At 47.5% G+C, this 16081-nt stretch overlaps 1 protein-coding gene across 1 annotated transcript in view; it reads right to left on the bottom strand.

The window, feature by feature from the left end:
• The window catches only part of ctbp2l (C-terminal binding protein 2, like), a 42095-nt gene that overhangs the window by 12431 nt on the left and 13583 nt on the right, over nucleotides 1-16081 (bottom strand). Inside the window, exon 2 of the mRNA XM_062378760.1 lies at nucleotides 2198-2352. Coding sequence (XP_062234744.1) covers nucleotides 2198-2352 — 155 coding nt within the window. The remainder of the gene's footprint in view (nucleotides 1-2197; nucleotides 2353-16081) is intronic.

Genomic DNA, 16081 nt, shown 5'->3' with positions numbered 1-16081 from the left:
CTTTCCCCACCTGGCAGAGGGGATCTGCGGTTTTTACAAGGTCTTTTTTTTTTTTTGCATGCAGCACTTTTTTAAAAGGGAGATGTGGTCGTAGAATGTTACAAAGAGAAAGCTCGGATCCTTTATTGATCATAACTTTTAAATCCAACTTGGCAGTGAAGCAGACATGTGAGTAAAATGGAGGAGACTGTTAAAATGAATGAATGAATGAGGTTCATATGACAAAGTGAAGCTTAAATAATAATAAAACATCTCTACACATAAGTGAAAAACTTGCTGAGAGTTCCATGAAAAGATAAAACCAGAGTCAGTCCAGTAAGTAACTGAAAGAAATTGAAGTGGATGAAGAAGAGCTAGAAGAGGTGGATAAGAAAGTAATAGAATAATTGAAGAAGAAGAAGAACTGCAAAAGGAATAAGAGGAAAAAGAGGAAGAGGTGGATGAAGAAGAAATAAATGTGGAAGAAGATGGAGAAGCAGATTGAGTGGAAGCGGAAGAAGATAAAGAAAAATATGTCATAGAAGTGGAAAAAGTAGGGAAAGAAGGAGATGAGGGGGAAGAAGAACAAGAAAAAAAGGAAGTAGAACAAATTGAGAAAGAAGAAGAATAAGAGGAAAAAGAAGAGGAAGAAGGAGAAGAAAAAAAGCAGTAGAATCCTCTTGTTGTGAATTGTGAATTATGTTTGGACAAACAGGAATTTCCAATCTTTCTTCAAGAGATTTGAACCAGCAACCTTCCATATCTCACAGTAGCTCTAATTTACAGCACAGACCTGACATTCATTCGAATATATTTCCCAAATTATGAAAAATCCCTTTTAACGAGTGCTGAGACAAACAGCTATAAATAACTGATTAGTTGATCAAGAGAAAATGAATGGTGGAACATTAGAGCTTAGAAACCAGACATTCACTAGTTCCAGCTTTTCAAGAGTGCGTATTTGCTTCTATTATCTCAGTTGTGCGACAGTAAAGTGAACATCTTTGTGTTTCGATTTGTCGCTCGGACAAAACAAAACATGTAATTTAGTTCAATGAATTGAAGAAAATCCCGGTGGATCATTTGCTTGCGTGATTATTTCAGCCCTCAAGCTTAACACCACAATTGGATGAACGGCCTCCAGCAGCAGTGAACAGAGTGTGAGGCCAACGTTGTGACTGAGCCATATGGGCCACCGTCCAACTTCTACAAGCCACATGTGACTCTGAGGCTCTGCGCCTGTGAGAAAGACGAGGGATCATCGACCTTGGACGATGAGGATGATGATGTTGGGGCCCAGGTGCTGCGTGTGGGATTCAAAATGATATTGTAACTCCATCTTGATCAGCTCTGGCCGCCCCTCTCATCCGCAAAACAGGAGATTAGCAGGTGGAAGCTCTGACATAGGCTCGCTCAACTCTCCTCCTCCACCCTCGACCAGACTTTCCCCCCCGAGTTTCAGCTGGCGTCTGCGCTCACAACATCACAAGCGAGACTCATCATCGGGTGCGTCTACCCATCCAGGAAAGCAGAGATTGGACATTTTCAATCTACATCGGCCCTGCGGGTATCTAGGCAGTGAGTTATTACAGTGAACTGGTGAATGTGCTGGCGAGGTGAACATTACAATCATGTTTTCCCTGATAAGGCAGCGTTAAAACAAACAAAAAGCCCCCCCCACCCCCCCCACCCCACCCCGTCTCTCCGGGCCGCCCGAGGTCTTTGATAGAATTGTTCTCTATGCAAATGCCTCATTTTTTAATATGTCCCGTTTTCATAAAAAACAGAGAGAAGAAAGATGTGGGCGGCTTCTCGCCCCCAGTCTGCAGATGGAGAGATAGCACTCGGGCGATACCCATCTCTGTGGCCGTGTATTGTTTTGCAGCCGCGGTGCAGCATGAAAAGCAATAAAGAGCCTCTACAAGCCAATGTGATTACACGGCATCCCCGCCGTACACGAATCTCTATTAGAACAATGGCAGCGATACAAGCGCCGCGCTCCGTGGCACAAAGTGACGTTAAATCATAATGAAGCCACCGTGTTTTAAATGGCAATTGCATATGGGGCCAATGTAACACACTACACATACCGGCAGTGTGATAGGAACAGAACGAGACAGACAGGTTCCATCGCTCCATCAGCTTTCTGCAGTTGTAAAGTGGGTATGCGTGTGTGTGTGTGTGTGTGTGTGTGTGTGTGTGTGTGTGTGTTTTCTACCTTCTCGTGTATCTCCTGTGTGGACTGCGCGTCGCAAAAGGCAACAGTTGCCAAGTCTTTCAGGATGGGCATCTCCACGGTGCAGTCACGCCCGTCCAGCAGCGCCACCAGGGGGCGCGGGTGCATTGGCCCGTTCATGATTTGGGGCCGAATACCTGGAGACAGACGGAGGAGAGAAAGAAAAAATGATTTTCATATACAGGGGGAATATGTTTCATGGTTATCAATCGGAAAGCAAACACAGCCGGCCATACATTCCACATTCTGCGTTTGCTGAGAGCTGCATAGTCCTTCCGGTGCAGTGAAGTCACACATTTCTGGCTACACGTGGACGTCCACAGGGGTTCATGGGTACTCAGTCTGACATGGGAGGAGGACAACGTTTACGTCACAAGGACCATGATGGACCCCAGAGGACCGGCAGACGTGGAAACTAAGAATTTGGCTTAAATGGCAAACTGACTAGCAAAATGAATGAAGTGGAGACCCCTCTGTGTTTGAATATAGGTGGAAACGTTTTAGATAATGTCATTACACAAGTCAACAAAAAATATATCATAGGTCTAATAATCTTTAGACATTTTAATGGAGAATTTTTTCCCCCTTGTTCAATTGAAACAATCATGAAATGACGTCGTCCAACAGGCTGGAGTCACTTCATCGCTACTTTCTCACAAGGAAAAAATAAGGTACTTATCTGCTCCGTGTGTGTGTGTGTGTGTGTGTGTGTGTGTGTGTGTCCATATAACATGCACTTGTTTATGCACACTGATTACGATATAGTATGAAGCAGGGCTTCTTCCTACTAACAAGTGTTGCTCAATAAATCAATGCACCTACTCAAGACTGGATTAGTCCACAGTCTCACGCACAGGAATCCTCTCCTGGCTCCCAAACACACACAAGCTCTCACACACACACTGACATGTGAACATAAGAGTAGACTATATGCAGTTTGCAGGTGTTGCACATACATGCACTCAATCATAGCCAGAGGAGAATATTCCCTTGTGTGCACATACAACAACTGCACAGCGACAAGCACACACACTTTGCCTGTTCTCATTTCTCAGTTCAAAGGAGAGGATCCACTGAGTGCAACCAGCAGCTGTGGAACAGAGAAAAAAAAAAAGAGAGAGAAAGCTGCACCTTCAGAAACGAGTTTCACTGCTGCCCTGCCTCACACGAGCCATGTATCACTGAAATGGAGAGCGTCGGAGGAAACGCTACAAGCCTGAAACAAACCCACAGCCAAATCACATCTGCACTTCAGTGCACTTCACAGAAGTGCACGATGTAATGCTGGTTTTTTGTCTCCGCTCAAACTCTTTCTCCTTCCCACTCGCCACTTCTCTCACTTAGAGTGAAGAGAGCGCGAGGAGAGCCGAGCCCCCCCCCCCCCCCCCCCCCCCCCGGCGGCCTGACCTTCTCACACATCCGACCGAAACAGGCGTGTCACCTTGAGCAGACAGACAATTACCAGTCCTGCTTCGTACAATGTTAACAAGTGAGGGGCATCAATATTCATGCTGAGGAGCCGAGTGGGGCTCCGGCACCAGCGTGTGGATAGATGGAGCTGAGAAGGAAAAGGCAACATTTCCCCACAGAGTGCTGTGGGCCTTCTCACCGCTCGGGTCGTGATCTTCACATGCACCTGCCAGCTCTGGGTCTGTCCAGGCTGACGAAACAGGCCGAAGAGTCGACCAGAGATTTCCCGACGGATGTTTCCCTGTGATTTCATGACATCACTTTTCTTGTCTGGTGTTTACCCTCTCTCTCTCTCTCTCTCCTCTGGTTTGCTTCGAAGATCCATGCGTGACCCCACTCTGTGCGTGCATGTGTGAGTGGCGTGCAGGTGTGTGTGCGTCGGTGTGCTCTTAAAAAGTTATCCCAGGGATTAGGATGACGTCAGGGTTCGAGATAAGTAGGGGGGGGAGGTGAGCGAAGGGCTCATTAGAGACATGCTCCATGGGATTACTCCAGCAGAGGAGGCTGATTAGGGCAGATAAAGGTAAGATTATGAGATGAGAAAGTTGTGTGTGTGTGTGTGTGTGTGTGTGTGTGTGTGTGGCCGTTGCACAAATAGCCTGAAACCTACAGGGTAGACAAACAGGTGGAAGCGGGAGGGAGGGAGGGAGGGAGACAGAGAGGAGTGAAATGAAAACGTAAAACGAGTGTACATAAAAACAGACTAAACACCGCCTGTTAGCCTGAAACGCTCCCAGGAGACACATCAGGGAAGAAGAGGAGGAGGAGGATGAAAAGGAGGGGAAGCAGATAAACGACAGGAGACGCGCAGAGAGAAGCCCGGGCTGACGGAGAGCGAGCAGTCCAGCCGAACACAGACCACCCCCCCCGCTCCTCCTCACCCAAAACCCACCACCACCGCTTCCATGCCAACTCATCATCACCCCCCCCCCCCCCCCCCCCCTCCGTTCAAGATGGATGACGTGTCGACGGCAAGGTTGGCGCGTGGCATCTTGGCCGTCTGTGCCACATCTGCAGCCGACAGCTCGTTGAATATTAATGGGGGCCGGCCGGCTGGTAAAGACCGGGCGGCGATGGCCCCCGAGAACCGGAGCATCAAACCGGTGAGGTTGTCGAAGTGCGCGCTCGTGCACTTAATGCCCCGGACGCATCAGAGACGGTGCACGCATGTAAACAGGTGCTGAGAGGATGAGCTGAGTGATCGAATGAGAAGAGAATTAACCGACTTTCAGTGGAACCATTTTCTCAGATATGAGGATGATCTGCTTTTCTGATTGTAAATTCACTATTAACATCCCATTGAGTTCTGATTTATGGCTATGGGCTTTTCCCACTGTTTTATCATGTTGTAGACTTAGCAATTAATCCATCAACTACAATGATACTCAGTGGAGCGTATTCCTTTATTCACAAAATTGTAAATACTCAGATATATCAGCACCCTAACTATGCCTCATCAATGAATTATTCCTGAAATCAATAAAATGTCGCAATTTTAAAGAAAGTGAAAAACAAATTCTTGGGATAATCTCCCTTATTCGGATCGCCACCAAAATGAAATGGGTTATTCCCAGACTCGTAACACATCCTTCCACCAGGTTTTGTGATGATCTGTTGAGTTGTGCTTGTGTAATCCTGTTCACAAACCCACAAATTAATGGGCAGGGCGATGAACACAACCTTCTGGGCGAAGGACACTCATCTTCAGATCCCACATGAAGCTTAACGAGGATAAAACGCTCCGGATCGCACCACTTTCACAACAAACAGTCATTTAACGGAACTTGAAGTAAAATCAAGACTATTGATTCAGGCTTCAAATCTGCGTGGCTGTTTCCGACTCCCAGAGAAGACCCAGGACACCTGTTAGTGTCTCACCTAACCAGTAGCTACTTGTGTGGAACAGATGAGACGCAGCAGCAGTGGGTGGTGCAGGTGAGAGGAGCTGAGGACGAGGCAGCAGGGGAGCGCAGAGCGGCTGGCGGGCTGCATCCAACCCTCAGGCAGAACTTCCGACAGGCTGAACTCCATGAATCATCCGCTGGCTTTCTCTCCGTCTCTATGACCTTTCGGTCCCTCACTCCTTCAATCTCCCTCTCTCCGGCTCTTCCCTCCGCCACATCTCACCCCAGCATCTGCAGGGTTGTATTTCCCTGTTCGCTCGGCTTCTGCTTTTTCCTTTAACGCACGTGAATCTCTTTCACACCTCCTCTATCATTCCTCCGCTGTCTTCCTGTAATCACCGACCCTCCTTCCTCTGGCAACCGTTCACCTCGCCTGTCATTCATTCTCTCTCCTTCCCTACGGTTCTGTCGTTCCAGGAGCTGCACCGTGTGTTTGTGAGTCTCCTGTGTGACAGATTGATTCTCACTCGCGCTGATTTTGATGGAGAGGAGGCACGGAGGTGACAGGCAACACTCCCGCCGTGGTAAACTGACAGCATGTGCATCAAACCGGTCTCATCCAGAACCACCTGGTCGTCTGTCAACGCACAACGCCGCCATATGCACAACGCCGCTATACATGGTTCTGTTGAGGTGTATGTGAACTGCTTTTCAGCACCTCCCCTCTTTGTGCATTAACAACATTCCGCAATAATGTGTGTAATTATCTTGAATTTCATTTACCGTGTTAAACTGTGTCCAAAATATACCTTCATATTAACATCGTACTTTTCTCTTTGTCTTGACTCCAGACGGTAACAGTTCAGGAGCGATTTGCTTTCAACCTTTCACTGATTTCATCAAAACCTTACAGATCAACAAAGTCTATGGATCTAGCTTCACACCGAGTTCTACACTGAGATTTACATTACAAGCAAGAATTGTTTCAGCAGCATTTAAATGACGTTTTTGTCACAATGATATTTTGTCAAGATGCATGAATTATTCCATGGAAAATGTTATAAAACTCCCTATCTCGCAATATTAAAGAAAGCAATTATGATAAAAAAAATATCCTGGATCTGCCCCTTGATCGTTCCTGATCAATATCGCATCTTTCCACCAAAGTCTGTGGAGCTCTGTCTAGTGGTTTCTTTGTAATCTTGCTTACAAACAAGCTACCCAGCCAACAAACGGACAGGGTTGAAATAAAAACCTCCTATTCTAGACGTCTAAAATACTTTTGTGTCTCCATTAAATCCAGCTCAGATTGAATGTAAAAGCTTTTGACCTGCAAACGTCCACATCCACTGGGACAGACCATCACAGCTCCCTTGTTCAAGCAGCGCAGCACCAGCTCAGAAAGGCAGAAAGGAAGCACAGGCTGTTCAGCAGGTCCGTCGTGTTCTCCGCATGCAGGCTCCTGGTTTACAGCAGCTGTTTGCCGCCTGACTGCGAACAAGCCGCATATTTAAACAGTCATGGATCGAGCGGAGACGAGGATGGACACACACACACACACACACACTAACACACACACAGCCACACACACACGTACATACATATTATCAACGTGCACTTTGAGGGAAGGGGTGGGGGTGTTGCGGAGTGTTGCGGGGTCATGTCAGAACCGCAGGAGGCAGAGTGCTCTTAATTTCACTCCTCCATTAATTAATCCCCCTCATTTCCTTTCCTCTGTGTTCTCGCTTCCTCTGCTTGTTGCTAAACTCTCGCCACGCTCCGAGTGTGTGTGTGTGTGTGTGTGTGTGTGTGTGTACATGTGTACGTGTGTGCGCCTGTATGAGATGATTTGGGATGGGTACATTTTCATTGGGGGAGGCAGCTGCTTTCATGGGTTTTCCCAGCCAAAAGAACAAATGCACGTAACACACATTCTCACACACACACACACACACACACACACACACACACACACACACACACACACACACACACACACACACACACACACACACACACACACACACACACACACACACACACACACACACACACACACACACACACACACACACACACACACACACACACACACACACACACAAACCCCCTGCTGGGTCTGTGTAATGATACCCTCCGTCAGATGTAGGGCTGCAACAAATTACTTTCTCCTCACTCAGTGATTAATCCAGAAATGATTTTCGCTCCTGATCAATTAATCGCACGGTTTTTATAAGATGTGTCAAACACGGCGACAAATGAACCCTTCGACAAAACTCCACCACACGCAGCAGGAGCTTAAAGTGACATTTTCTTATTTAATCTGACAATAATCCAAAGCATTATTCAATTTACAGCGGCGAGATAAAATACTTTTGTACTGATGCATGTTATTAATTATTTATCATGACATGACAAGAAGCATCTGCCTCCACTGCAGAAACATACATGACCCTGAATCATGCTTTCACAGCAGCTATGTACTTGTAATGGAATAAAAGCCCCATGTAATGATTTCCAAAGGAGTCTCTCTACTTAACCTCAGACGGATTTTTCATGTGGGTTCCAAGATGATGAAAATGGGCCTTGAATTTTCTTATTTGAAAATTGGTAGATATTATGTTACGATCCTTTCACGTCCCTGTAATAAGAAGGGCGGTGAGCTCAGTGAGCACTTTCAAATATTTCTCTCATCAGAACGCTCAAGTCATCAAAACTGAGAAGTGGGTCACGACAAAAATTATTTTGGAAATCTAGGTCTGCTCCGCTTTTTTAAAAACCTAATCTCACTCAGTCATCAGTATTTCTATTCTCATCTTTCCTGTAAGCAGTGGTTAGCAAAGTGTACTCCCCTTCAGAAGAGGAAAATAGTTCACCTTACACTTTTTGTTGAATTATTCATTAACTATTAAAGCAGGAGCAACCAAATTTTTTTTTTTGTGAAATTCAACTTCTACTTCTTTACACTTTTACCTTAAAAACTTTTACCTAACCCTAACCCTAACCCTAACCCTAAAAAAATGCAATTGATTCCTTTCCCATCACCAGAAAAGGAGTTTTTCCTTTCAGTTTTTTTCCCCAAACAGCCAACTTGACACAAACCAACATGTCGGAGACCAACGACCAAAGTGCCCGAAACCGACAAGTCTGGAACAGGAAACACAACAACACTACAGAGGAAAGCCCCACAGAGACCAGTGACAAGGTTATGATGGTTACATCTTTTACTTCAATCCCTCTTTTAAACTGAATAGTAACCGAACGTCTTGCCTGTGTTGCATCCTGGATGATACGAAGAACAAAAAACTAAACACCCTTGTTCCCAAGATGTACACAACAAAATGTATGTGGTAACAGCCCTCCATCATAACATGGCACCAGAAAAAGGAGCAGCATCAGCATTAAGAAGACTAAGAAGACGAAGACTAAGACGAAGAAGAAGAAGAAGAAGAAGAAGAAGAAGAAGAAGAAGAAGAAGAAGAAGAAGAAGAACTTTGCTCATTACAGCCGGAGCCAATGAAAAACCTGTGTTTATACTTCAGTCATTTGACCCAGGATTGAATGCCGGTAATATCCATTCCCATTGCAGACAAAAGTCAGTAGGTGTGAGTGGGTTTCACGACCACTGGAAAAGGAGCTTTATAGTCCCAGTCCATTTTCTCCCCCTCCCTACCAGTCCCCCCTGCAGTGACTCTAGTTCCAGAACCAGTGCTTCAGACAAAAGCTTGTGGAACCCAAACTCAGCGCGGGATGGAGGCAGCAGATCCTGAGCCAGCAACACTTAGTCAGAGTCTGGCAGCGGGACGCAGCAGAGCGCCGCACCGGGAGATGAGGCCAGAGTTTCCATTATGTGGTGAAGGGAACTGGGATTCTCTTCCTACCGCTGGCCTCTGCTGCTGGTGTTATGTTGCCTCCAGTGAGGCGAGGAGGGACCAGAGGAGAACAGGGAAGCGCAGTGTTGTTGTGGTCAGGAGTGGAGGCAAAGAAAAAAAAAATGTGAGGTAGAGAAGAGGAGTCGCCACTTAAATGGTACTGGGAGACTGGACAAGGCCTCCACCATCCCATCATCCTCTGCTGCCACCGGTTACCTAGCAACCCCAAGCAGCGGTTTGCAGGTGGCTTCTTCCCGACAACAAGGATCTGCTGCTGCTGATGCTGCTGCTGCAACCCGACCCACCTCCTCATCCCAGTTAACACAGGCAGCCATGCAGTCAAGCAGGAGGCGGCAGTGTGCGGGTGGAGGAACCTGCCCATGGAGGAGCGAGTGGAGCTTTACCGTGGTTCTCACGCCTGGATGTTTTGTCTCTAGTTGGTTTAGCGCTGACAGCCAGTTCCACTTTGGATCAGATTTCTCTTTGGCAAAGCAGCTGAATTAGCTGACAAATCAAATTATCACCAAAGATGAATCTACAAACACGCTCAGGTCACGGGCCCCTCGCAATAAATCATCTCTAAACGCCGACGTCTGAAACGGCAAACATTGCTGGCAGTAGATGATATCAGCTGTAGCTAATTAACGAAAATTCTCCAAGTTGGTTGCCCAAAGGCCGAGTTAGAACTTGGCTGGAGTCGGCTTAATGTGCTGCAAATTTGGCATCCGCACTCAGCCAAAGACAATTTGCGAAATACATGGAAAAAAATCCTCTGACATCACTCTACATTCACAAGTCAACTGGCGGAGTGTGGAGGTGAGAGAGAGCAACAGAGGACGATCAAACTCGCTGATGGCTAATGGCTAGTGTCAGTGGAAACATGTTTACCCTGTTTACGACATTATTGTGAGCTAATGTGAGTTCTGAACTGGACCTCCGCTAAAATTAAGATATGAAGAAGTAGGTTAGACGGCTCTTGAGAAGCTGCTTTCAGAAATACAGCGAAGTACAGACATTTTGATGAATGCACAAAAACACAAAAATACTTTCCAGAACTTTTACTGCCAGCCCCTTTGGAATATGTCAGAGTGAGCCCAAACAAAGAATACAAATATCTCTCAGGATGAAAAAGAGCAGCCCTACACAAAGAAGCTGCAGATGAAGAGGCCGATTTGGAAAGACAACGAGATTCTAGAGCTTTCGGCGATCAGGGTCTACTCTAGAGTTGGATGTACTTGAGACAAAAACGTGTGATTCCAGAAGTGGAATGAATACATCATGTCCGCCCTCATGCAGGCTTGATCCAGACATTACCAATCGCCTGAACGTTCTGGACATTTCCCCGTTGTCGTGAACTCGTCTGACCTGGACAATCTACTAATACGTTCTTCCAAAGCGAAAGACCAACTTTCAAATTCTAATCCGAATTTTTGGTCGGGGCATTTTACGGAGTTGACATTTGAAAAAAAAACGCTTCACTTGAAAATTGATTAAACGAGCAGATTCTCTACTAGATTCATACTGTCAATAACTGTGCGTAATCTGTGGCAACACATGAATAAGAACCCACTCACAACCCTTGGCCGAGTGCCCGGAGTTCGACGGTGGAGTAACAGAGAGGCCTGGCACGACACACAGATGTGCCATCGGGTCAAACAATACTTGGTTTTCAAGCTGTAGTTTGCTCCCTCTACATGTGGCACTCTGCCAGAGTCTGTACTTCTGCTTTACTGAGGCTGAATTACTCATTTACTACTTTCCTCGCTCACACACACACACACACGCACACACACACACCCTTCATTTGCCTGTGACAACCCGAGGTCACTGCATGGGTTGTAGAGGTTGCACGGAGCGGGCGATGGGGGGGGGTGGGTATAAGCATCCTTTGTTGGCAAGCCTCCACCCTGCCATTCCCTCCCTTTACTTCCCCCAAAAGTAGCACACAAAGGCCACTTGTCCTGCGCTGCCAGTGCCCCACCCCTGTCACCACCCGGCTATTTGCCACACCAATGCATCCCCGGCCAACAAAATGAGCGCATGCCTGTTTTAAATGGGGCCCTGTGTGTGCACGGATGGGCCGGGGCCCCGCACTTCCAGTGGCACGGGACAAAAGCGGGTGTCAGCAGCATCCATGGCACGGCCGCGCCGGGGGCCCTCCCATTCCATCCCCTCCCCTCCCTCTCTGTTTTCCCGCTCTTTTATTCTCCCGGCGGATGGATGGAGCTCGCTCACGAGCCCGGAGAACCGCAGAGGGAGCGAGAAAGGACGGAGCCAAGTACAGCAGCACCGGACGGGCGGACCTGGAAATGACAGTACAGTTGGACCACTCACCTACCTTACCAACCACACAACACACACACACACACACACACACACACACACACTCTCTCCTTCTTCCCTCCTCTTGTCCATGCTCCCCCCACCCCTCCTGTGTCAAACCTCCCTCCCTCCCTCCCACCTCCCACATGCCAGACTTTATTAGACATCAGGAAAAGAAAACAGGAAACATGCTGCTTGCCTGGAAAATGTTGTCTCCACATTCTTCGGCTTAGGAACTATGCATTTCAGCGCAGACAGAGGAGGGTTGGTGCGAGTGGAGAAAAAATATACAACAAAAAAAAGAAGAAGGTTGGAAGACCCTCCGCAATAATCCAAGGAGGGTATCCCCCCCCCGCTCCCCCACCCCTCTTTTTCTCCTCCTCCAATACTCCTTCAGCTCCCCCCCCCCCCCCTCCCCTCCCCAGGAGGTGCTCCTCTTGATCTGGCCCTGTCGGTGAGGGGAAGGGGTTTCTGCGGCGCAAGCTCTCACTGAGCCCCCGGCTGCATCATCGTCAGACCATGCCTCTGAGGGCTGGAGGAAAAAAGCAAACAGGCACCGGCGGCGTTCCTTGGGTGCGCGCACACGCAGACACACACACGCAGCACGCGCGCACGGGGCAGCGTGCAGGCCGGTGCTCGGATGGCGGAGGGTCGGAGGAGGAGGAGGAGGGGGGGGGGATGCTTTCGTCCTTTTCCCCTTTTTTTTTTTAATCTCCCAGGAAGAAAACGCTGCGGTCGCGGAGGACGATGTCTGGAAACTCTCTCCGCTGCTTCCTCCGCTGGTAGCTGCGCAACATCTATCCACTCTGCGTCTCTCTCTCTCTCTCTCTCTCTCTCTCGCTCTCTGTCTCTATGTCTCTCTCTCGCTTTAGCTCCTTTCTCCCGCCTTTGTCTCGAGCTGATAATAAACCAGAAGGGGCAGCGAAAAAGATCGTGCGGCAGAAGAGGACAAGAAGAAGGAGACAAAAAAAAATGGTCTAAATCAGAAGTGCCAGCTCGAACATGCGGAGCTGAGCTCTGTGGGCTTCCACAATTTACTCCCCGGCTGCCGTCCACTTCATAGGATCTGCACACACACGCACAGACACACACACACAACACACTCGAGCACAATCCCTCCTCCTTCTTTCCCTCCTCCTTCTCCCCTTTTTTATGTTTTATTTCTGATCTGGACTCCACAGTGTTTAAAGAACCCCCCCCCCACACACACACACCACCTCCCCTCTCCCTCTTTCTCAAACACACTCTCTACCTCTCTCTTTTGCTTTCGTTTGCTTCCCCTCCTCACCTCCATGATTATTAGCCTTCTTCCTCTGCTTATTCCACTTGATCTAGACCAAGACCTCAGCACCCCAATAACACACCGTGCGCACACACACACACACGCACACGCAAACACACACGCACACCCACCCACACACACACACACAACCTCACCCTGGCATTTTGCGGGTTACCAGGAAGAGATTGGAATAGTGACAACTCACCCACTCCCTCCCTCTGAACATTTAACACACACACACACACACACACACACACACACACACACACACACACACAAACCAGTGGAACAATGCAACATTCAAGACGCTCCAACACTAACATTACAGCTGTGGACTTGGCTGTTTTTTCGCACCATCAGGGAAGTCATCGGGGGCGATAGTGTGTTACATTACATTACATTACATGTCATTTAGCTGACGCTTTTATCCAAAGCGACTTACATTTTTTAGAACACTCATCATTTTATGAGGGGCCATCTAGGGGTTCAGTATCTTGCCAAGGACACTTAGGCATGCAGATGGGATAGAGTGGGATTCGAACCGGCAACCTTCTTGTTGCAGAGCACCCGCTCTATCCCCTAGGCCACGCTCTCCCCATTAAGTTGTTAAGTGTTAAGTTCACAGTTTGTTCCCTGGATGGGGGGGAGGCCGGAGACGGAGAGTGAGAGAGGGGGGGGGGGGGGGCAAACTGACAGATCGCTCCACTGAATGGCTGCGAGGACGATGAGTAGCTGAAAACACCCTGTTTAGCATAACAATGTAATCGGAGCCTCCTCGCAACTCCGCAGCGTGGACGGAGCTCCGCAACAGCGCACACATGAATACACACGCATGCACACACCTCATCGGCTGCATGACAGGCGCAACCAATAGACAAAGAGCCATGGCACGGTCACACGCCAGAAACGATTATCACTGCCAGTAAAGTGGAAAGGTGGACCTGCCCAAGCAGTTTTGGCTCATTGGGTGGTTGGGTGGATGTACCCATCCCCTGTGTACACTTCTCTTTTCTTCGTATATAATAATTGTGTGTATCTACTTCAAATGTGTGTGTCTGTGTGTCTGTGTGAGTGCTGCTGTTTCTCAGCGGCGAGAGCCCAACAAGAGGAGACACGGTGTGTCAGCCGAGCCACTGTCTGTAGCAATGACACATCTGAGGGAGTATGACCATCAAAGCAGCAGCCCCCACTTCCTGCCAGTCGGCCAGACACACACTTCCGCAGACGTACACACACACACACTCTTGATGGAGTGTGGGGATACGGCTGCCCCTCTGATCTTTCTCTCTTCAATAACATTAGAGGATGTGCAGTCGGAGGGAGTTGCAGGGAAGGGGGGGGGGGGGCTTGCTGAGTGACAGCAATATGTTATTATGAAACATGGCAGATGAGAGCTTCTGAAAAAGAAAGAGACGTTCTGTGAGGTGGAGGATATTTTACGAAGAAGAGGAAGAGGAAGAAGAAGAAGTAGAAGAAGAAGAAGAGGAAGAAGAAGAGGAAGAAGAAGAAGGTGCAAATCAAAAGAACACCACAGATTTTATGAATGGCCACTGTTGACTTCAGCTCACTCCACAGGTGAAAAGGTCAAATAATATTGAGCTGTGTTGAAAGTAGTTAAAGATCATATCCGACTGGAGCTGCTCGGTTCACAGGTAGAAGCTTGTGTTCACTCCCTCCGCGATCGTTTCATTACCAGGCCTAGACAGCCTGAATTATCATATTTCTTTTTATGTTGTGACTTTCTTGTTGAAATAAATCAAACAAAATTACTGATGAGTAACTGTTCAACTACATGGACATATTTGTGAACTAGAAAGCAGAGGATTCAATATTGGTAACCTTTGAAATAGGAAGTCAGAACGTTAAATAAATAGCAAGTGCTGCCTAAAAAAGACAAATCTGAAATCTGTAATTTCACATCAGTACATTTGCTACTTTATTGTACCTTAATACAATTCTCATGTATTTGTCTTTGTTGATTCTCGTCGTCACAAGTTTGCAAATCCCAACGGGGGCCGAGGTCCTGCTGCTGGTGCCGTGGCTGAATCCAGAACGAAGTGGATCTCAATGGAAAAAAAAATAAAACCTGGCCGTACAGAGGGGACGGGTCACACGCAGCCACAGGCCTGGTGCAAACTAACAGATATATATGTGTGTGTGCTCCTGACTCCAGCAGTTGACGTGCATGTCGTTACACGTTTGGAGGGGGCGAGTAAACACTAATGAGAACAGATTGGCACAGCAGGTCCCCCCCCACACATACACACCAACACACCAACACACAAACACACAAACACACACTTCCTCTTTCTGATGTAGAGCAGCCAGGCTTGGGTCTAAACCAGTGCTGAAGGCTACATCTGTTCGCCCCTCAGCCACTGTTGCCAAAGCTGCAACCACGCCTTTGAGCGTAAGTACACACACACACACACACACACAGTTAACACAACAGTCTGATGTACAAACCAGTGAAGAAAAAACTCGCCATTTTAAAATGTGTCTACCAAAAGCATTAATTAAAAATGTTAAATTCGACAAAACACAATTTTAAAGACACGTTAGATATACTCTGCAATTAAAATGAGTAATTAATCATATTTTGTTTTTATATTCTACGTTTTATAGTACTACAACAGATTAAGCAGGGTCATGGTTTTCCTAACAAGGATTTTCCATTTCTAAACACAACAGTGCATTTTTCGCTTCAATGAATTCTTCAGAGTCCACACATCCCATCTACCTTCTGCCGCACAACTTCTTTAAGCCCTGACCTTTAGCAAAGTGAGACATCAAGAGCAGCGGTCATGCTCTAGAAGACCCAACAAATGGCCCGAGCCTCCTTCCATTCCATGTGGACTTAGCTTTGAGAGGGAGCCCTCTTCTTTAACCATCATATTTATACTGCAAGCGCCCTTTTCCTGTAAGTGCTGGAACTTGGCTCCTGGATGAAGAAGCCTGCTAAATCCCCCTGGAGCACTTAAAGGGATTCTTTAGAAAAGCAAGTGGTAGAGGGAGCCAACCTGCCGCCGCCTTGAGACGAGGCTTCGGCTGACCACATTACAACCAGAGATCTAGG

Source organism: Platichthys flesus, chromosome 20 (assembly GCF_949316205.1).
Source record: "Platichthys flesus chromosome 20, fPlaFle2.1, whole genome shotgun sequence".
Lineage (NCBI taxonomy): Eukaryota > Metazoa > Chordata > Actinopteri > Pleuronectiformes > Pleuronectidae > Platichthys > Platichthys flesus.
The sequence above is the reverse complement of the archived record's forward strand: the minus strand, read 5'-3'. Positions and strand labels throughout refer to the sequence as shown.